General features: G+C 40.4%; 1 protein-coding gene across 1 annotated transcript in view; it reads left to right on the top strand.

Annotated features, from left to right (window-relative positions):
* LOC121437511 (sodium/hydrogen exchanger 6-like) overlaps positions 1–22,154 on the top strand; it is a 57,249-nt gene extending 35,095 nt beyond the window's left edge. Inside the window, exons 11-16 of the mRNA XM_041637371.1 lie at positions 4,218–4,329; positions 5,761–5,914; positions 11,823–11,853; positions 14,977–15,056; positions 18,138–18,243; positions 21,288–22,154. Of these exons, the coding sequence (XP_041493305.1) occupies positions 4,218–4,329; positions 5,761–5,914; positions 11,823–11,853; positions 14,977–15,056; positions 18,138–18,243; positions 21,288–21,560 (756 nt within the window). The 3' untranslated portion in view covers positions 21,561–22,154. The remainder of the gene's footprint in view (positions 1–4,217; positions 4,330–5,760; positions 5,915–11,822; positions 11,854–14,976; positions 15,057–18,137; positions 18,244–21,287) is intronic.
* The last annotated feature ends 1,609 nt before the right edge of the window (positions 22,155–23,763 follow it).

Genomic DNA, 23,763 nt, shown 5'->3' with positions numbered 1-23,763 from the left:
AATACTATTCTATAGTCTTACAGCAAAACAACAAAGTCCTGTCAATAAGAGGAGCATCTTAGCTGGAAGACAAGTGCTGAGTTCAGCCGCTCTAGCACTCGTCACTATTAAAAATTTTTTGAGTAGCCACAGTACTTTAATCTGTAGTAGTTAGCCTAGAAATAAGGTTAAATAATTCCAGGGTTTCTGAGTTTGTTAGAATTTGAGATTATCAAGAAAGAATCTATGAAAATGATTTTTAACAAGGTCAAAGCTGTCCTGTCTCTAGGTTACATTTGCTTCGTGTGACAGTGACTCAAATTGACCCAGGTTTAAATGAGTAAAATGAGACATAAGTTTATTTTTTATGTAAAAGTTTGAGTTTGTGTGACTATGGAATTGTTATGAACTCGGGGGCAGGCTTGGCACTGTTCTCTGCAGGGAGTTGCCTGCATTCTTGTGGTCCATGGCACCTGACCCTTTGCCTCCTAATTATCTTTAAGGGCACTGCCCAGAAGTGTACATACTGCTTGCACATAACAAGGCTGGCAACACCTACCTGCACGGGAAGCTAAGACTCATACTCTATCTGGATGCCTGTCAAAAATTGGGACTAAAAGGGAGGAGGGTCCTGTGCGCAGAAGAAAAGACTAGGCATGTGTTTGTGAAATCTAGCAGTGTTGCCACACACCTCCCATGCCTTTTTGCTGCTCTTACTTTTTCCTTTTTTAGTGGAATTAATTTCAAAGAAATTTTAGATTTTAGTGTCTTTATGTTTATGACAAGAATAATGAAGACAGCACAGAAAGCTGTCCTATACATCACGCCCAAGTTCCCCATTAGCACCTGACATCAGCATAGTACATTCGTCACAAGGAACGAAGCCTGTACTGGTCCATTAAGTCAAGTTCATGCTCATCCTGAGTCCCATGGCCTTCCTACAGCCTACTGTTGCTATATCAAGGTCCTAGCCAGGACAGCACATTGCATTTGCTGTGTAGATTTCTTTGGGTTCCATTTGACTGACAGCTTCTCAGTTGTTCCTTGATTTTAGTGAGCCCTGAAAAACTTGGAAATAGTGACCAGGTGTTTTGTAGAGTGTTTCTCAATTGAAGTTGTCTCGTGGTATCCCCAAGATGACACTGGGGTACACGTTTTTTGGAGGAATGCTGGGGAAGTAAAGTGCTGTTGTCATCACCATGGAGACGGCACCGATTTCCTAACATTAATGTGCTGATGTTAGTTAGTCACGTGGCTGCCAGGTTTCCCCGTTGCAAGGTGGCTCCTGTTTCTCTATCTTGTCCTGCTTGGAAAAGAAGCCACCCCATGCAGCCCGCGTTTAGGGAGTGTGAAGTTAGGGTTCATCTCCCTGAGGACTAAATTTTTACAAAATGGTTTGTAATTCTTTACACAGAGATTCGTCTGTTCTTTGTCACTTGATGTTCTGTTTAGTTCTTTATTTCTAGTAGTATTTATTTGAATAATGCATATTCATTGTCTTATATATTAGATTTTTATATTTATTTATTTATTTATTATGTATACAATATTCTGTCTGCAGGCCAGAAGAGGACACCAGACCTCATTACAGATGGTTGTGAGCTACCATGTGGTTGCTGGGAATTGAACTCAGGACCTTTGGAAGAGCAGGCAGTGCTCTTAACCACTGAGCCATCTCTCCAGCCCCCTAGATTATTTACATTTTAAAAAATTTACTTGTTCAAACTGTCCCAGCTTTAGTCATCAGGAGCTTGTTTGGTAGCCCCCCACTTCTATTTGACATGCCATGTCATTGTGGTTTGGGGATTGGGGTTTTGTTTTTTAACACTTCCTTACTTTCTGGAAGTATAAGATGCTTCTGCTCATTTTGTGCACTTTATGACCAAGAACTGTCCATTTCTCCAAGGAATTCTGGTTCCTTTTATTGGGAAAGATGGTATTGGAAACCAAGATCTGGGTTTGGGTGTGCTCAGGGATACTGGTCTTCTAGACCAGTTGTTCTCTACCTATGGGTCACGACCCCTTTGCAGACCTAACAACGCTTTCACAGGGGTTACTCAAAACTATCAGAAAACACACATTTTTGTGTTACAATTCATAACAGTACCAAAACTGCAGTTATGAAGGAGCAGCAAAAATAATTCTATATTTGGAAGTCACCACAACATAAGAAATTGTGTTAAAGGGTTGTAGCATTAAGGAAGTGGAGAACACTGTTCTAGACCCTGTCCGTGGACAGAGGAAGGTGCTGTCCATGTATATAGTAAGTCATGTACATAATACATCCAGCCATAAATATTTGTTTGTAACCATTGGCATCTCCTGTCATGAGTTTATACTGATGTCTCCAACTGTAACCTATTACCATCAACAGAGCACTGTTTCCCTTGTTGGTTAGTACACGTCCATTCAGTTATTTAGTTGTTTAGTTGCAGTATATGTAGATGCTCATGTGCTGCTTAAAGGTGGAGAAATGTTTGGAGAAATGCGTCATCAGGCGGTTTGGTCACTGTGAGCATCATACAATATATTTATGTAAACCTACATGACATAAGTAAGTTATTTAAGGAGCTTTTTGATTCAGTTAGGAGAGTTGATAAATATGAGATATATGGGGTCTGTTGCTGATTTAACAGCATGCTATTTCACAGGAAGCTTTTTTCTTTTTTTTTTTTCTGTTTTTTTGAGACAGGGTTTCTCTGTGTAACAGCCCTAGCTGTCCTGGAACTAGCTCTTGTAGACCAGGCTGGCCTCAAACTCACAAAGATCCGCCTGTCTCTGCCTCCCAAGTGCTGTGGCTAAAGGCGTGCGCCACCACCACCCGCTCCCAGTAAACTTTTTTTACTCATGCCATGGGATATGTGTGGTTGTCTGAGAATAACTTTTAAGACTCAGTTCTCTCCTTCACTATGTGGGTCCCAGGAATTGACCTAAGGTTCTCAAGCTTAGCAGCAAACACCTTTACTTACTGAACCATCTCCCCAACTGGTGCAAACTTTTTGTTTGGTAAGTAGAAAGAATACACTAAAATAATGACAGAAAGTATATAGTAGATATATAAATATATAATATAGTAGATATGTAAAACCAATAACAATCACTTCTTACCAGCTATTGTGGACTGCACATAATTGCATTGCTGTTCTTGTATATGGGGCAGCATAGTAGGTTTGTTTGTGCCAGCATCAGCATAGACATGTGAATAATGTTAATCTGTCATTAGACAAAAAGAATCTTTCACCTCCATTATAATTATATGGGACCACTGTGGTGTACGTACTCTTGGCTATATGACATTGCTAGCATTGTTAGTACTTCCCTGAAAAACAACTCCATCAACAAACATTCCATTTTCTCTTTTTTGTTCATTGAATTTTAGGTGAGGTCTTGTGTATCTCAGGTTAGCCTCAAACCCATTGTTTATCCAAGGCCAACTTTCAACTCCTGCCCTCCTGCTTCTACCTCTTATGCCAAGGTAATCTACTGTTACATGCACCCTTTTGCCATTGGCCTTAGCCATTGCACTCTCTTTGAAAGGTGTTTGTTTACATCAACACTCTTTCAACCATGCTGCTTTGCTTTTACTGTTCCATTTCCCTTTCTAGTCCTTTTAGGAAATGTAGTGGGGATGGCATTGTTTACCCTGCAGTACAATTTGTAATTCTAAAGCACGGTTTCTGAGACAATGAATGGAGAAAAAGACACCCAAACTGTTTCTTACTTAAGACCCATCTGACTTGACATGAAATCTGATCTTTTTGCAGGTTTCTGTGTACATTTCGTGAGACCCAGCAGGGCTTTGCAGGAATTTCAATGGCATGAAGTGACTGAGCTGCCCTTTTTGTATTTTTAGGAAGGACTGGGCAGTTTCGCTGGCATGACTCTTCTTCCTCTCAACACTGCAGTGGAAATGATGTGTCTGTGCTGTTGATCATAAAGAAGGCCCTTTTTTATACATCTTTTTCTTCACTTTGTAAATCTCCTACATGGTGGACATACGCTATCAAGTCTGGTAACAACTAGCCACATGTGATTATTTCCATTTAAATTCATTTGAATGAAATAAAATTACACTGGCAGTTCCCTAGTCATAGTGACTGTATTCCAGCTGCTCTGTGGATATAGACCATTGTGACAGACAGCACTGTGTTAGACAGAGTGCTTGCTTGCCATCTCAAATGTGTAGCTTATATTCCCAGTAGTCAAAGCAATGATCCTTAACCTCCTAATGATTTTAGATTGCTATATTCTTGGGAAGAGCTGCCAATATTTATCCCTTGTCTCTCTTACTTAATTTGGGCAGAAGAAGTAAGATTGGATCAAATTTTCAGCACATGATGATGTTTGCTGGTAAGTTGCAATTTCTTCTCTTTTCTACCCCCAAACTACCATTCGTGCTGCATATGCTAACTTCGATAGCTGAAGATGGAGGTATTGTGTTGGAAACATTGACACTGAATCCTCAAATAGAAAGCTTCTTACCATTTCCCTGTCTCTTTTGTGGGAACTTTTCACACTCCACTTCCAAATCTTCGGTTTCAAAATACACCGTACAAAGTAAATAAGTTAAAGATGCATAATATTTTGCAGAAAAACCTGCAAGTGCATATTTATATCAGTTCTAGCCAATAACTGCCAAAAATCTACAAATAGCTTGCTTTTTTTTTTCTTTTGCTCAGTTCTAGGATTGAACCTAGTGCCTTAGGCATGCCAAGTGAACACTTTACCATTAAGATGCTATAGTACCTATATCTATATTTCCCCAGCTTCTCCCCCTAAAAAAGTTTTGCTTTTGAAGATTGGGTCTAAGTTGTTCAGACACTGACTTTGAAGTTACTGTATAGTTCAAGCAAGCCTTGAATTTATTTGTGACTCTCCTGCTTCAGCCTTCTGTGTAGCAGACCCACCACCAGACCTGCATTTGTCTGTCTCTCAGTGGACAAATGGGGCAGAGAAGCAAGGACCTGATAAAGCCCTTCTGTGGAAAATTCCTAAATGATAAAAAGAACAAACTTTTATTCACATAGTAGCATGGATGAGTCTTTGAAGTATTATGTTGAATGAAGGAAGTCAGTCTCAAAATTTGCATGTATGATTCTATTGATGTGATATATTTTTTAAGATTTTATTTATTTCATTTTATGTATATGACTGTTCTAGCTGCATGTATGCCAGATGGTTGTGAGTCACAACGTGGGTGCTGGGAATTGAACTCAGGACCTCTGGAAGAGCAGCCAATGCTCTTAACTGCTGAGCCATCTCTCCAGCCTGATGTGGTATTTTTAAAAGACAAAATAATAGTGATGCAGAGCAGGCCGGGGCGATGAGGAACTGGGCTAGTGGGTAGCACAAAGTAATTTGGACAGGAAGAGTAAAATTTTAGCTCTGTTTTGATTGTGGCAATGGTCCCATTGTCAAAACATTATAAATTGAATTTACTATACATAAGTTACTAAATTTTAAAGAATTGTTAAGAGATCGAGCTGGATATGGTAGCATATGCATGCAGTCCCAGCATTTGTGTGACTGATGCAGGAGGACTGTAAATTTGAGACCAGCCTGAGCTACAGTAACAAGACCCTGTCTGAAAAGTCAAACAAGCAGAAAATCGATGAAAGTCAGTATTATATACTAACTCTGGCGGTCATTCTTTACATATGTTAAATATTTTATATTTGTCTATATGCTCTCAAGTTTTGAGGTTATGTTTTATGTCTCTGAGTTTATATAGTCTACATTGGTGAGGAGTTATTGAAGAAATTCTTCCGCTGTTTCCTATAGGCCTTCGTGGTGCAATGGCCTTTGCCTTGGCCATTCGCGATACTGCCACTTATGCACGCCAAATGATGTTCAGCACCACACTTCTGATTGTGTTTTTTACTGTGTGGGTATTTGGTGGTGGCACTACTGCCATGTTGTCATGCTTGCATATAAGGTAAGTCGGAACTGGGAACCTCATTTTCACATTCCATGTTAATTCAGTTTACTTTTATTTTTAGTCATTAGAAGATTTTAAGCTTTGTCAAATCTTTTCATTTCTTTTCCTTCTTAAAAAGTGCATAGCATAATATAGAAATGTAACATGATTAATAGAAACCCAGGACAGAAAGGGGTTCCACCTGAAGGTCAGAAAAGCAAAACAGCCAGCCACTGACTCTTATCTGTACCTCAGTCTGAAATGGCGATGCTGCATCCAGGAATCTCGGAATGAGACTGTGTGAGAGCTGTCTCCTCCCATCTTGTAATCCTCTCTAGGGCTTGAATTAAAAGCATGCACCACGACCTCCCGGTTTCTATGGCAAACCACTATGGTTACCGGGGTTAAAGGTGTGTGCCACCAATGCCTGGTCTGTAAGGCTGACCAGTGCAGCTGTTTTACTCTCTAATCTTCAGGCAAGCTTTAGTTATTAAAATACACATGAAAAGCATTATTACTATTCTAAAGGTTAGCAGTCCAGACCTTTGCTTTGCATTTCCGCAAATGGGCAACACTGAAGTGCTCTTCAGACTAGTTTTGAGATGTGATGACAGAAGAAAATGTGTACAGCGTGAGCATTTGCCCTGCTAAATATCATGTTATTTCAATAACAGCATATATCCTGGTTGCTTTAACCAAATTCCTGTTGTAATTTTGTATTGTTTTTAGGCTTTAGCTATTTCCATCTGAGGGTTTTGCTTTCACTACTAACAAATGAATGCTCAAAACCACCGTGCTCTTGTTTAATTATTTCTTTAGGATGCATTTTCGGAAGGGGGATTGATTAAGCCATAAGATACACATGTATTTAAGGCTTTTGGTCAGATTACCAAATTCAATCCATCAGCATTGTGTAAGAGTCCAGTTCACCAAACTCTAATCAGTACTAGACATTATTCCTTTCATCTTTCCAGTCAGCACCATTTCTGACCTCACAAACCTACCAAGGTCAAAGTGATGTAGTCATGGTCTTCAGTGTGTACTGCTTAATGTATTCAGTTTGAAAGCTCTTTTGTATCTCGAGTTCTGCATTTGTTTCCATGGATACAGCAGCTTGTGTCTGAAGTCTTTATGGATTGCGGTTCTGTGTTTGGCTGAAATGTCATAGATGTTAAGAGCTACCAAGCTTCCAGGATATATGGGCCTCATTTGAAAAAACAATGTTTCACCTAATAAGAGAATCTGTCATTTGCTTCTTTTTACTTTCTATTATGCCTTTTATTCAAAGACAAGCTAACTCTTAATTACACAGTAAATGTTGTTAATGTCTTAATCTCTCTTTACTATTCAAATCCCTTCTAATTTTTGTGTTATTTCTGTGTATAGTAGATAATATAGTACAGCATATGCTTTTATACATCCAGTAATGTTCTTATAATCCTACTTACCCCTTGTAAGAGGACTTGACATTTATTAAGCACCTACTATGTGCCAGGCATTCTGTTAAGTGTGTTTAGTAACCATAGTAACTATTTTCTAAAAAATACAGGCTTTGTTAATTGCCCAATATTCTACAAATAATTAAGTGGTAGACAGAGGAACTTCTGTTCCTTGCTCCTTCAGACATGATTCATCAAGAAATGAGTGGTAAATTTTGAAAAGAGTAAACTGCTTTCTTTTCTCAAAAGCTTGGAACTGAAGACTCTTGCAAGGAGAGTCAAACCAGTGTGAGCTAGCTTAGAAGAACTAGAACTCATCAGTGGAAAATCAGTTTGTTCCCCTCACTGCCCTCTACTCGCAGCAAACAAAAGCCCCATCCTTACCATCCTCCTCCAGAGAGAAAAGAAATCCCACCTCTGTCACTAGATTTGAAAGCTCCTTGCCTGGCCCCATCTTGCCTACTTTCCAGCACAGTTGGAGGCTTAATCATATCCACTGCCCTGTAGTTTTAGACTACTCCTTAGTTTCTTGTTTTATTGCAGTGTTTGGGCCTGCTTGTGAACAGAGATTATACGTTAATTTTTAAATGTTTTAATTAATTGAAATAGAAGTATATCACTTTCCTCCCTCTAATCCCTCTCAGGTACCTTCCTTAAACCCCTCCCATCTCCCTCCAATCTCAAGTGAGGCTATATATTTTTATAGTCCTTACTGGGTACTTTATTGAATGTAGTGAATCACACTAGCATGTCAAGTAGTTATGAAACATATAGTCTTAATTTTTTATATTTTAATTCACATTGTTGCTTTAACTTTTAAACATGTATTGACTTAAAATGTTATTTATCACATTTACTTAATAGTTATATCACATATCTTTCATTTTCTCTATTTTAACTATTAGTAAATTCTTAATAATTAGCATAAATAGAAAATTTCAGTACTTTTAAGGCATTTACTATTCTGTAATTATTATTAGTTTATCTTTTTATTAGCATTTAAAGCCTAGAAAGTTTTTTCCTTCCTAGCAATATTAGGGAGTAAAGGTGAAGGCTGTGTTTTAAGCACTTCTTCTCTTCCACCTATTTAGTGGTGTAATTTTGAAGCTGCTGAGTTGGGACTGTTGAAGATTTGTGTACCCACCAATTTAACCTTTGCATTCTTGGTCCTTCCTTCTTAATTTTGGGCAAGGCCTTTGATCGTTCAGAGCCTCAGTTTCTCCATGTGTAGCATGCCTCCCATTCCCTGGAGTTGTGAGGATTTAGCGAACTGGAAGCTGCACAGCTCTACACAACATTTCAAGTGTGTCTTCTATGCAGTCACTCACTAAGTATTTATTGAGCACTCACAGTTTGATGGACACTCCTTGTTTCAACTTCCAGCTCACTAGTTCTTAGCAGATTATTTTGTCTTCTTGGAGGATAATTAACAATATTTGGAGACATTGCTGACAGTCACCACTAGGAGAAGGGACTGCCGTTGCTATCTAGTAGGTCAGCACTCTGTTTAGCATCCTACAGGGCACAGACTTGGCTACTGTCTAGACTTGCAATTAAAGAATTATCTGACCCCAAATATCAGTAGTGCTAAAATGAAGTAACTTTATTCAAAAGGACAGTGACAATAAAAAGATAGGAAAGATCTATATTCCCATTTTGTTAGAAAAGTGATAAAAGAAAAACATAGTAAATAAATAAATGACCTTGACAGTTCTAGATGATACTAAATGTGATGGAAATTAAGATGTTGTGATTGTGACTGGGAATGTGGTATATATGATACGAAGAAGCCAGGGAAGGCCTCTTGGAAAGGTTATATTTGAGCTCAGTCTGGCCAGTTCAACGGCGACCAGGAAGAGCAGTCCAGACAGAGCAGTCCAGCAGCAAAGGCCGCAAGGCAGAAACAGATGTGACCTGTTTGACACAGAGAAAAGCTTACATGATGAGAGTGATCAAATGGTAAGTAGAGAAAAATAGGTGGACGAGACCCTAAAGGGTCAGGGTTCTGAAAACTACCTGTGAAGGGCCAGAAGCAAAGCTTTTAGACTCCCTCAGTCATGTGATCTGCCTCAGCCACGCAGATCTGGTGTCACAAGCAGCCACAGGTGATGTGGAATCACATTAGTACGGTTGTGTTCCAACAGGACCTTATTTAGCACTGGATATACATGAGGGCTGTAGTTTGGCTCTCCTGTAGGGTCTTGTAGTATATAGTGAAGACTTTGGATTTGAAAATACAGTGGACATCTTGAGGATATTAAAGCAAGGGAGTGACATGCTCTAATTTCCAGTGTAAAAAGATTATGTCCTCTCTTTCGGGAGCAGTGGCTCCCCAGTGAATGAATCAGCTTGCACCCTTTCACCTCATTTCTGACAGTCACAGTTGGCACCCTGTCATTTAGCAAGCACACATGCTCTGCATTTCTTTGTCTCTGAGCCTTTGCTTGGCCTGGGATTCTCTTTCATTCTTAGGAACTGACAGAACCACCCTCCCCTTCCCCCATTCTTTTTTCTTGGAGTTGCTGTGTAGCATTGGGTCTGCCTGTCACAGCAATTATCCCATTCATCCTTGTGATGCAGTATTTCTAGAAGAGCTACCCATTACTTAGCACTAGTGATGCATCAAGCACTTTAAAAGTTTCTCAGTACATTTTCTCATTTAATCCTTGCAGCAACACTTGGTGGTGATACTAGCTCCATTTTCTGTGTGACATAATTGCAGTCTTTAGGGCCACATAGCCTGATTGAGCTCACATAGCTAGAAATTACCCTGGATTAGTCCTGAGCTCATCCTGTCTTACCAGCAAACTCTGAGTCTGCTATAGTTGAATCTGTTTCTCCACTAGTCTGTGAGCTCCTTGAGGGTAGGACCATGTTTGATTCATGTCTATGCCCTGTGCCTAACGCAGTGCCTGGCAAATAATAAGTGCTCTATAAATGTTTATTCCATTGGTTTTGGATAATGTGCCATTTGAATGTTTAAATGTTCTATCCTCTAGACCACTAGATGTCACTTGAGATGCATAAATGTGGTGAGAATCCACTGTGCCTGGGAAGCTGTTAAACAGTGTCTGGCCATTTTTAACAAAGTGAAAATAAGTCTTTGTTGAGTTTTCAATCTGGTCATGGTCATCGGTTTTCAAATACTTGACCATGACTCCCTTGCATTCCAGATAGAGTTTTGTATCATTTTCCTCCACTGAGTGTTGTCTTTGCACATGTTGCTACAGCTTCTTGTACTGCTGTGTTGTCTGTGCTATCTGTAGTTGGTAACCGAATTAATAAACATTTGAGCACCTATTGTATGTCAGGTAATATGCTAGACTTTGGGGATACAGAGATGAATTGAGACATGGCCTTTACCCTCAAAGAGCTCACAGTCTTTTTGGGGAGACGGACAGGTAAATAACTATACTGTGCTGTGAAGTGTGTTTAGAATAAGAACTCTGTGCTACAGAAGCACAAAGGGGAGGTAATTCTGTATGAACAGCTCATAGAGCAGCTACTTTGGCACCTGACAAATGAGTAGAAAACTGAGGGTACTGAGGGAAGGAGGGGCATGAGCTAACAAAAGTATCGACTCTAGGAGCTGACAAGGGTCTGGGAGAGGAGGGTTAGAGTATGATAGGGCATATGGAAGAAATTGACTGGCAGAGGGGGGTGGAAAGGTAGGTTGGAGTAAAGGGTGGTCACTAGTGGGTACAAAGTTTCAGATGTCCTACAAAGTACTTTAGATGTGACAATCAGGGTTGTAAGTTGTTTTCAGAAGCTTCTGTGAAAACAGTGACCTAGAGAGTTCCATGCTATCCAGAGTTAACTCTCAGGGAGAGCCTGGCAGCTGGAAAGGCTTACTCAACAGAATCCATGAGTCAGGATAAGGGCTGAAACAGCGGGGATGGAAGGAGAGGAGGGCTGACAGGCAGGGCAGGAGAAAGAACAGAGTTGGCAAGTTCCAAGACTAGAGAGGAGACTCAGAACAGGCCAATGAAGTTGTTCCCTGGGATGCCCAAAGAAGGAATTTGATGTAGGTACATAGGAATTATGAGGAACCAAGGTTGATGTCCATCAATTACCCTGCAGTCCCCTTCGACTGGACCCCCGTCTGTCCTCTTAACAATATTTCCACGAGAGCCGTGCTCCAGCTGTGGTTGGAATCGTTCTAATCATTCTTACTGAGTAATTGGGGCAGTTTCTCTCCCTCACTACTTAGAGTGGACTGACATTCAGAGCAGAAATGCTATTTTACTGAAACTGGTAAGTGGGATTTTAGGAATAGAACATTTGCCCTGTTTGTCTTAGACCCAAGGCTGTTTCTAAAGAAAGTGGAAGGCCGTCAGAAATGTCCCCCACAATCTATAGAGAAAAGGGAACATTAACCATTTTGGAGCTTCTGTGTTGAGAAAAATATTTGCCTGACAGTGTACATATGTGAGTAGATCTTCTATTGGCTTCCAAAATCTCATTTGCTCTTTGTGTTTTTCCTTTAGGGTTGGTGTTGATTCAGACCAAGAACATTTGGTAAATATGTGCTTGTGTTCTCCCTGGCATTTCTGTCCAGTGTTCAGTCGTTTGGAAAGAAAACTGTCTCTCTTAGACTTCATGCCGCTTTTTAGATCCTGTTTTGTTTGCTTTTAACTGACATGTCTGATTTCTCACTACTCCATGAAACAGAACCATAGTTTAGACAGCATGTGGCTATCAAGGGTGCCAGCTTTCCTATCTGTGGCCATCCTGGGGCTTTGCCACGGAGGAGAATAGGCTCTTCAGTGCGCCTGGGTGTTCCAGTGACTGCTCTAGCACAGGTAGCCTTTTTCCACTCTGGTTGCGCATGAAGGCTTGTCTCTGATGTCAGCCCCACTCCAGCTGCTCTTCCTGTGTAACTTTCAAATTGGATGACCAGCAGCTGCCCTTGAGAACTGTCTAGAATCTTCTGAATGTCCAGCTGGTGCCCCTGCATGTTTGGGGGGTTACACTCTCTTAGCATAAGCCTCAACTTTTCCAATACAACGCCTCACTTCCTTCCTTAAGTGTGTCAGTTTCTCAGCTGCTCCTATGATCTGCAGACTTGTAGACCGAACACAGCAGAACTGTTTGCCCTCATGAGACTGACCACCCTTTCTGATATTTTCCACCCTCTTTTGTAATGGTTTCTGAGCACCACTGAGTAAGTGGTTATCTAGTACACATTACATGAGGTTTTTGAAGATGGAAAATATCTTTTGAAACATAATTCCTATTATTTTCTGAAAGAAGCCGTGGTATATTTTTCTGCACTGTATGCTTTAAAAGAAAGCATTTACTCGATTCATTTCCCAAGTGCTAATTTTGAGTGATGACTGTGTGCGTGTGTGCATGTGATAGAGTAAGTTCTTGCTAATTTTGTGGTCAGAATCTTAAAGTAGAATTCCCTGGACAAACCAGATTATATACTTTTACATCCTGCCAGGCTTTTGAGATAGTTCCAAGGGCTGCTTGTTTCTCAGTAGTGATTAAACATTACATTTGCATAGCCCTGTTACCCTTCACCATGAAGGAGAAAGAAGGGAAAGAGCCAGATAGGTGACTAGCATTTGTGGCAAACAGAAAGAAATAGTTTTCCATTGCTTTCAGAACCCCATGGGCAGACGTTAGCCAGACGGCCCAGTGGGTAAAGGTGCTTGCTGAAAAGCCTGACAGCCTGACTGACAGGAGGAGAGCTCATAAAGGTGGAATGAAAGAAGTGACCCCACAAAGTTGTTCTCAGACCTCCGCATGCATACTGTGTGTGTGCAACCCCCCCCCCCCCACGCACACACAGATGAAAAGAGATACAATTGAGAAATGGAAACCCCATGGGCATCTCAATTGCATTGTTTACCAGTAATTGCTTATGTCCATTATGAGGCTTGAGGAACATTCTAGTCAGTATGAAGCTTAGGGGTACACAGTAGTTATATGGTAACTGTAGATGATTTGCTTTACAAGACGTGAAGGCAGGGCCAACAAGATGACTCAGTGAGGGAAAGTGCTTGCTGAGCAAGTCTGGAAGTCCTGAGTTCAATTCCTGGAACAGATGCTGGAAGACAACAGTCTCTAATACACCAAATAAATAAAGAAATAAACAAAGAAATGAATAAATAAATAATAACAACAATAATACAATAGTAGTAGTAGTAAAAGTAGTAATAGTAATAACAATAAATTTAAAAAGAAGTGAAGGTAAAACTTTGAAAATGAGGCAGTTCCACAGATCAGAAGTATAGCTCACTGATAGAACGTGTAATTAGTTTGCACAAGGTCCTGGATTCCCTCCCCAGCAGCAAAAATTAAAGAAGAAAATACGAAGTGAAGTCATGAGAAACTTAATGATATAAAAGCAAGTTCAGAAGTTCTTGCGTGCTTGTGAGCACATGCAATATTCTCAGATATTTTTATAGTATTTATGTATATGTGGATTCAAGTTGAGGGGCAAAGTAAACTGGGATTGAAAGGGCAGGAAAGAAACAAAACCTAGACTCTAAACTCTATGCCCTTAAAAAAGTCACAGAACCATGGAACATTAGTTCTGGAAAGGGCCTTGGTGAATCTGCATTGCTTGCGTTTTATATGTGAAGAAACTTAGGAAGGAGGTTTGCCCCAATAATTAATGTCAGTGAGCCAGGACTGGAGCTGGATAGCCTAACTGACTATGATCATCCCATATTACAAATGAGGGCATTTCATATTTTTGTAAGCCATTTTAGAAGCTGTCTTTTTGCTGGGTTAGTCTCCCTCCTAGTCAGTGAGTTCTGCCATAGCATTTCCTTGTTTTCATTTTGCCACTGTGTTCTGAGCATAGTAGCAACTTGAAAAGGCCAGTTTATTTTTGAAGTCCATGGCACAGCTCTCCAAATATAGGGTGAGATGTTTTCTTCTGTAGGTGCCACTGCGTCAGCAGTGCAAGTCTTTCAGATTGAGGAGGGGAATTAGTGTGCACCGACTTTTCTTTAAGCTGTATGTGTGTTCGTGTGTGTGTTCACACATGGGTATGTATGCACGTGCCACAGTACATATGGTCAGAGTCCAGCCTTGAGTATAGTAAAATAGGATCTCTTTGACGTTGATTGCTATGCACACCAGGCTTACTGGTCCATGAGCTTCCAGAAATTTTCCTGTCTTCACATCCTATCTCACTGTTATTAGCATTGGGGTTACAGAGAAGTGTTGCTATGCCTGGCTTCATGTAGGTTTTGAGAATTCGAACTTGGGTCTTCATGCTTGCATGGCAAGTACTTTTGTCACAGAGACATCTCCTTAGGCCGCCACATTGATTTTTTTATATTTTTTGAAATTATAATTACATATTATTTCCCTGTTTCATTCTCCCTCTGGCCTCTCCCTTATATCCCGTCCTTGTTCTCCTTTTCAAATTCATGGCCTCCTTTTCTTGAATTGACTCCATGTTGATTTTTAAGTGGCGATATAATCATCAATTAGTAAGCTGCCTGAGTCAGAGATGCTTAGAAAAACATTGCAGTTTCCTACACAAGCCACCGAATGGCTAATGTTACCCATGTTGGACGCTATCTTTGGTGAAGGCTCTATTTCTGATTCTACGAAGGAATGGCTCTAAATAAACCTGTCTGCATCTGTGGGATTGATTTATGTATCATCTGTCTGCAGGGTGTTCCTGAAAATGAAAGGAGAACTACCAAAGCAGAGAGTGCCTGGCTCTTTCGGATGTGGTACAACTTTGATCATAAGTATCCTTAATGATAAAAGATGCTGGTCCAGGCGTGGATAAGCACAGCTTAGTGAAACGATTCAGTGCGAGCATGGGTGCACCTGTGAGTGTCTGTGTGGGGAAATGCTAGGGACGAACCCGCCAACTTATACATGCTAAGCATGTACTGAGCTACTCAGCTACAGCTGCAGCCCCGGAACAGCTCTTTTGCCTTCCTGAAGCATAATATAAAACCTGGCTCTCTCCATAAGTGTAGAAATACATTCCCACCAATGAATTCCTTTGCAAACCCAGGGAACCAGTAGGCACTGGTTACAGTAACAACTGACTGTACGGAGAGAAATCCAGAGCCTAAATGACATAGCTAATTTTTTAGATATTGGTTTATTTGTTGAGTAAACTTTAGTATTTGATGTCCTTGAGATGATTTGGAGAATTCTGTGGGAGATATTCCTTGCTTGTCACTGTACTTGCTAGGGTGGAAGGAAGCCTTAGGGGAAAGCACGAGATGAAATGCACTTCTCTAGAAGCTGCCTTTCTCCTCTGAGTTAAGGGCAGAATGTCTTTTCTTCCTCAGCCTTTCTCAAGACCAAATATTCTCTTTTCAGAATGCCTTTGTGATAAAAAAAAAAACCTTGTATGTTTAGGAAAAGTACTCTTGCCCTCATGATTAGAAGCCACTGCTTACTATATTCTGTTTACTAGATTTTCACCTCCGTTTCTGTAAGTACTTCAAATTAAATTACCATGTACATACAAAAATCCAAGCATATCTGTGGCATTAAGGCTCCCATTAGGGAGTGAAGGCCGGGGTTTTTTAAATAGCTTAAAGATTATGTCATTACTTTTGGCTCCATTACCAGCATCTTGGATGTATGCCATTCCCATATCTCTTGGGGGTTTTTCATTCCTCCTATTTAACATTTTTTAGTTTTCTAGAATAAAACGTACATTTTCTACATTCACAAAATAATTTCAATGATTCCAGTTTATAAAAAGAACTTAGTTTCCTGTATAATCTTGTAGGAATAAACACCAAAAACTAAATTCTAGTCATTTTAGTGCCCAGAGCCCTGATAGAATTAATTATCCATCAGTATAGATTTTAGTTCCTTTATTTAGCCACCTTGTTACAATAGAGTTATAATTTAAATGCAATGACATGTGTGAATCTTAAGAATACAATTTAATGAATTGTGGCCATCTATCCCTGTGTACCTACTATCCATGCACATATTTGTGTATTTATAGCATAGTAGAAGGTGCCCTGTGCTCTCTTGGGTCAGTGCCACCCTCCCTAGCATGTCCTACAGAGGAGTGACCCTGATTCCGAGTGCCATCAGCTTGAATTAGGTATAGCTGGTTTGGATTTTTATTTAAATAGATTACATTTATTCTTTTTGTGTCTTTGTTCTTTCACTGACATCTGTGAAATTTATCCAGAAGGCTCTGCATAACCATAATTCAGTGAGCTGGGGTTCGGGTTTAGGGCATTGTGCATACTAGAGAAGCATTCTGCCTCAGTCCTTGTTTTGTTGTTAAAAGCCTCCCTAGTTATCCCAGGCTAGCCTTAAACTTAGGATCCTCCTGTGCCTGCCTAGCCTCAAACTTATGATCTTCCTGTGTCTGCCTCCTGAGTGCTGGGCATACAAGCATGTTTCCTCATGCCCAGCCTTTTCTTTATTTCTCTAATAGGCACAGGGCTCTTTAGAATTTTCTTTTGGCAGATTGGTTGGTAATTTGATATAACAAGTCCCTGTTCAGTACTTACTACTAAGTAACAGAGCCTTGGCCATTTTTATATCAGCATTCAAAGAATATATCATTTCTGTTGTTAGTGGCTTTGTGTAGGCAGAGTGTGTTTATAGAGGGAGCTTTAATCTTTACATAGACATTATTAATATAGGCACGTTTGAATGGTGTCCTTTAAGGATTTATTTTTATATGTATCGTGTGTGTATGGCTGTCAGGAGAAGGAATGTGCTCTGGAGATAGTGAACAAACTGCAGAAGTCGGTTCTCTCTTACCCTGTGGAGCCTGGGGCTGGGACTCAGCTTGTAGACTCGGCAGTGCCTTCACCCTCTGAGCCATCTTGCTAGCTTCAAACCTTGGTCTTTAAAATTGTTTTTGAGGTGAACTTGCTGTGTAGCCGTGTATGTCCTTGAGTTCATATTCCTCCAAGCTTTGGGATCACAGCTGTGCACCACTGTCTAGCTAATAACTTTCGTGTGGTTTGCAGATTTCCCCCAGGGCCTAAAGCATGCTAGGCAAGTGCTCCACCCCTAAGCTACATGCCCCAGGATCTCATTTGATAATGTCCTTTCTCCATTCTTTTCCCTGTGTTTTCCTCTTTTTTCTAACAATTACCCTGAATTACCAAATCTGATGAAATGAGGATCTATGCTATAGGAGTTTATTACACATTGTTTGTTGTTGTTTTGTAAGTCTTGGGATTTTGTTTTCTTTCCTCTTTCACCTCCTTTGAGCTTCATAGGAAGTGAAGCAGCATGATACAGAAATTCAACCTAGAGCATTCAGATTCATCAGAATCCATAATAAATGATCCAAGCCAGTTTATCAGTATATGCTACTGCAGTTTTTATTCTTCCCTCTGAACACCATCGTTCTTTACTTTCACTTTAATTTTATTTAGTACCAAACTCAGGATGAATTTTTGTTTCTTCAGGCTCTAAAAGCAGAAAAGCAATGGGATGTCATGCAACAGACTCACGAGTAAACGTCAGACTAGTATCGGCTAGCAGATATGTCCCCATTTCCTTAATTGTGTGAGCTCTCTGTGTGTCTGTGTCCGTGTCTGTGAAATGAAGATAGTGAAAAGCTCTCTTTGCTGTCACTGCTGTACTATGTATGGCAGTAAGATGAGCTTGCACGTGGAAAGCCCTTTGTCGGCCTCTGAAGAGGTCGGCGTGCTGTGGCAGTGCTCATTTTAAAGGGGACTATTTGGGGCTGAGGTGTAGTTTAGGAGCAAATACAGCACTTGCATAGCCCTGCAAGGCCCTGGGTTCGCTCCCCAACACCTCTGTAACAAGTTCCTCATTCTCTTCAGTATGTAAAGAATCCCTTAACCGTGCCTGCGCAGCTATCTGAAGCCCCTGCTGACCCACAGTGGGCCTCCTCTCACTACCACTCTCCCAGCCTGCTGTGGGCCCATCGCCAGGTGCCTCACCAGCCCCCAAGCATATGAAGTAAGTGGCATTTGTTTTATTTACTTACTGCTGTTGTCTTGAGGCAGGTTCTAGCTATACAGGCCAGGCTGGCCTCAAACTGGGATTACAGGCATGCCCTACCTTGCTCCAGAGTAAGTGCTTTTTATGCACAAATCAAATTCTTTAGCAAGTTCAGTTTGGCTGTTCTGTAGGTTAAATTTCTGGATTTTATTTTATTTTGGTTGGATTTCTTGTTCTTTGAGGTATAAAATCTATGAGAGGGAATGAAAGTATATTTTCTTCAAGTAGAAAATACACCGAAATATGTAAATAGCACTAACACCTTTTGAAAATAGACTAATTCCTTATCCTACAGCAGATGATTTTAGTAGGTCATCCTGTTTTCATTATTTTAATTTATTTGCAGTATGTGGCCTGACTTCAGCCGTGGGTGTGTATGTTTCTATGTCTTCATTAGGCTCGTCACAGTTCAGTTGAAAGGATTCTCAAACAATTTTTTTTAGATGTCATTACATTTATTTAAACTAAAAAATATGGTATTATGGAGCTTTTCCTCCCACAGAAAGAAAATCATAGTGAAATGGTATGCCATATCACACTGTGCTTTGCTGGACAGTTTTGATATCTGTTAAATACAAAAGATGCTCTGTGATTTAGTATCTATAACTTTGGGGTTTTAGGGGAGTGTATCCATGTCTGGTCCATGTAGCTGGAAGGCATAGACACAGCTAGACAGAACCTAGATTCCATATATTTTCCCTTTATCTACTAACATGATTGATGATTTGGTAAATTTTAAACCAAGAAGAAAGTGAAAGTCGTGCTAACTAGTCTGGATTCTAAAATGTAAACACTTAATGGCATTGACTGGTCTTCCCTATTACAATGCCCACCAGTTTGGGCTGCGTTAATGTAACACTCAGAACCCTGCGTTAGTGGGAAGCTGCCATGCAGCAGTACAGACCTTGCAGCTGATTGTGTTTCTCAGAGCAGATTCCATGGGGCGTTGAGGAATAGTAGGCAGTGTAAGTGTGGCGCCTGGGCCGGTAGCTGTGTTTGAAGTCACTGTACATTTGACAGATAGTGCTAGTAGTGTAGAGAGAACACTCTGTGCTGCTTTGACTCCCTCCTGTGTAGCCCAAGTATGGGTCTTTCCCATTGTACCACATGACTCTTCATAGTAGTGGTGTTGGTTCAGGCAGAGGCTTGGCTCTCAGACTCCAGAGACTCAATAACTTACATTATCTATAGCCCAAAGGTCCACAACTCTGTGTGGTGTGTGTGTGCGTGCGTGCGTGTGTGTGTGTGTGTGGTGTCCCAGGTGTGATGGCACATATTCATGATCCCATCTCTTGAGAGGTGGAGGCAGTTTCTAGAACCAGGAGTCCAAGCTCATCCTCAGATACATACATAGCAAGTTAGCTATTAGCTTGGGCTAAATTGAGACTCCATCTCAACAATAACAAATAAGTCAACAAACAAAAACTTGTCTCCAACCACCATTAAAAACCCACAAACAAAAAGGAAACAAGTATGTGCCCTGTGGTATATGCCAATACAACACATCACCCTATGAGTTTCCTGGGGCTGCTGTGACAGACAAAGTGATGTATTTTACAGTTCTGAGGCTAGAAGTCTGAGGTTAAGATAGAGACAGGACTGCTTCCCTACAGGCCTCTTTCTTAGCATCTGATGCTTTGCTGTCAATCTCTGGCATTCCTTGACGTTTAGATGCTTAACCCTGGTCTGTGCCTTCATCACCTCTTGGTGTCATTTCTCTGTGAGTGTGTCCCTGTGCTATTTATGCTATTACAAACAGCACTTATGGTGGCGGTGGTTTTCAATAAGCTTTTGCATATAAGTTTATTCAATGTTAGAAATTCTAAGTATGTAGAATTGATTTTAAGGGGATATTACTAGATCAAAAGGAATGTGCCTTTTACATTTCTTCAAGACCTCAAACTTAAAAGAAAACATTGATTAGAAAGTGCTAAAGAGCCCCCACTGACCTGCAAAGGAGCCACAAAGCTGTTTTAACTAAATGGCAGACACTAGTTAGGTTTGTTGTTACTAGTTAAATATTAGACAGGAAGTGATTTCAGCTGATGGGTGTCTATAGACTTATTTTTTCAATTGACCTTTTTTTATTTTAATCTCTGAGCATTTAAGGAAATTTCTAGCAATAGTAAATTTCTGATAACCAGAAACACAAACAGAGAAACAAATTTGCCAGTAGCTCCATTATAGAGTGCTTATATTGAATGACATTCTAGATGTTTCTATACCTGCATATATGTTCTTTTCTTTGCCAAATGGACTATATATTATTGACCTCCCCATTTTATAGAATTGTATTAGGTATACTGTTTTGGAAACTTCTTTTCCATTAGAACAAAAGCTAATGAACCCGGAAAACAGCTATGTAGTGCAAGTTTCCATGTGTCCCCATGTGCCGTAATGTGTTGTGTGGCTGGAATAAGAAGTGCTTAGTCTTGTATCATAGCCTCATTTGTCTGTTCCCCTGCTCCCAGGTCCCAGACTTTTAAGATCCATGAGGGCAAGCTGATAATGTGCAAAAGCGAGTGCTACTTGCAAACAAAGGGCAAGACCCAGACACTGTGGGAGCACATGGGATGGACAGCTAGTCTAGAGCAGAAAAATCACAGGAGACTGCCAGGGGAAAGTCAGGAGAGGGGACTGGTGACTCGGAGGGGACAGAGGGGACAGCGTGCCTGATTGCTGGGAGGTAAGAGAAAGACAGTGGGATAGCTTGTCAGTGCTTCAGTCCACCCTGCAGGGCAAGAGGCTGCTGGAGTGGGGGCGCAGCTGTTATGGGAGAGGAAGCCGAGAGCAACAAGTAACACTGTCTTTTATTCAAGGGTAGGACTTAGAATTTTATACAGAGTGCGCTGGGCTACCACCGAGGCATTTTAGGTAGAGGGTTGTCAGATTGTCTCCTTTTGGAAATGATTCTCTGAAGAGCAGGCTTATCTTACCACCTTGCCTGGCTTTGATTCTTGTATTGTTTAACTACTCTTAAACTTTCTATTGTTTGCATTTAGAACCAGGAGCAATTGAAAGATGATGACTCCGACCTTATTCTCAATGATGGTGATATCAGTTTGACATATGGGGATTCTACTGTGAACACTGACTCCGCAACAGCCAGTGCCCCAAGGAGATTTATGGGCAACAATTCTGAAGATGCCTTGGATCGGGAGCTTACATTTGGGGACCACGAACTAGTCATTCATGGAACACGCCTGGTTCTTCCGATGGATGATTCTGAACCTGCGTTAAATTCATTAGATGATACAAGACACAGTCCAGCCTAAACTTTCTAATACTCACTTAGTGGTTTATAAACTTTGCACATGTGATTGTGAAGAAATGTGTACTACCTACAAGTCCTAGTGCATGTCTCTGAATGTGTAAGCTATATAAATGCTATTTATATGGCATAGAAGAATATAAATACTCTGTAGAAGGCAGATTGTCAGTTCTCTTTAAGTTTTGCTACATTGGCCAGATCTGTTTTAGAAAGTTATTTCCACAGTAATGTTGTGTGTTCTGTTAGTTTTATGTTTCAGTTAAAGTATAAAAAGTGACAGATTGACCCTTTCTTATATTTATCTGACACTTAACTGGAGTACTAAGTTCTTGTGATGTGAATTAATTTGTGTGTGGCAAGGAAGGGGGAGGGGAGGGGGAGGGAAGGGGGGAGCTCTTATTCCCTCGGGAACCTAAGGAGGAGAGGTTCCTTTGTTGGAGAACTTTTGTTGATTGCTGCTGCCTTTGTCATGACTTTTTTCTTTCCCTTTTCTCTGGTGGCCCTTTGTGGTGCAAGGAGCTGATGGCATTTTGATCTCACCCCATTCAGGTTGGGGACTGAAGTGTGGGGGCTGTTTTTCCCCAATTGATGTAAAAGAACAGATTTCTTCACTACAGTACGTCGATGCTCTGAGAAAGAAGGCTACAAATGACCTCCAAGACCTTATTTCTTTTCTTTCACACCAAGATCATAGGAATTGCATCCAGCTGGCTTAGCCAAAGTATAGGTGTATATAGTTCAGGGCACTTGTTTCAGATTTGGGGGCACTGGAGCAAGTGGACACGGGGCATAAGATGGTGTTGGAGGTCTCTCTTCCCAAATATGTAAATATTCTATACCAGATAACTCAAAATAGAAAATGTAATTGCTGCTTCAATATTGTTGTGTGTATAGTAAGCCTTGTCATCACAAGTTTTTTATATCAACTTAAAACGCTGCTCTTCAGCAGCCAATCAGGAGCAAAATGGAAAAATTTTTAAACTTACAATGTGTAGTGGTCACTTGTTAGTCAGTAGTTGGTGTTAGAAGTTAATTCATGTTCTGTACTACACCAAAGGCAGCTGTAAGAGAAACACAGTACTCTGCGGTGTCTTTGTGTAAAGTGGGTGTAGTTGTCTTCATTATCATGTGACTTTTTAATATTAGATGCCTAAGCTGCCATGTGTTATTTTTTGATGGTTTTCAAGGAAGAGCACAGAACAGCTTTTTATTTCATATTCATAGTATGAAAATGGTTTCTATTTTGTAATGCTGCAAATACCTAAAGGTACATTGAACACTTGGAAGGGGAATACTTCTTGATGCTGATTCTGACCTGTTTGTGATTCAGGAGAAAAAAAATACAAATTTTGTGGATCCCCCCCCCAGGTCTGAGTAGCATTGCCTTAAATCTAATCCAATTAGAAAATTAATTACTTCTATGACATTCAAATTTTCCACTGAAAAATGCCCTTCCAAACAAAACATGCACTTACTCCCTCTAAGGGTTCTGTGCCATTGTAAACACTCCTGGAGCTTTTAAAGGAATTCTATTGCTGTACCCTTCGTGGCAGCCTTGACTCGTGGCCATGTGTTATGTAGTGGTAGTGACTTTCCTGCTATGCAGGACTCCTCCTGTGACGTGTACATTTTATATGATGTGTGGCTCTCCGTGCAGTAAATAATTTCTTGTTAATGTATGTTGGGGGGGGGGTTGAATGTCAGCATCATTGACCCACACAGTTATTCAAGTTGTAAAAGGGTATACAGTAATTTAACTACTATCTTTTTATTCTATCAGGTTACTGAGCCCACATTATAAAAATGGCTATAAATACTGAGCATGAAAAATTATGTAACCTGTCTCTTTCCGCATGCATAAGACTTCTCATTAAGGAACCTGATAACGCTCGAGTCCACTAAATCTGCCTTCAGTACTTTATCAAAGGGGAACCAAGCTTGTGCTTACGTCTTCATCTGGAAGATTTTTCCCTCTCTTGTCTGTGTACACATCTCCATGCAACAAGAAAAGCACCTCTGTTAAGATAGCCGTTGGAATTAAAGACCTGAATGAACTTTGATGAAGTACAGTCTGAGGAACCATCATGCATGAGTGAATTGCTCTCTTGGACCTATTTTTCTGTTGTTTGTGAAACCTACATGTTTGATTGACTTGAACATTGCATCTTTCAGAGTTATTTTTTAAGATCTCTTGGCATTTATCCTGG

Source organism: Microtus oregoni, unplaced genomic scaffold (genome assembly GCF_018167655.1).
Source record: "Microtus oregoni isolate MIOR12 unplaced genomic scaffold, Mior012 000052F_ref0000163, whole genome shotgun sequence".
Taxonomy (NCBI): domain Eukaryota; kingdom Metazoa; phylum Chordata; class Mammalia; order Rodentia; family Cricetidae; genus Microtus; species Microtus oregoni.
This window is presented reverse-complemented; position numbering and strand designations above follow the sequence as displayed.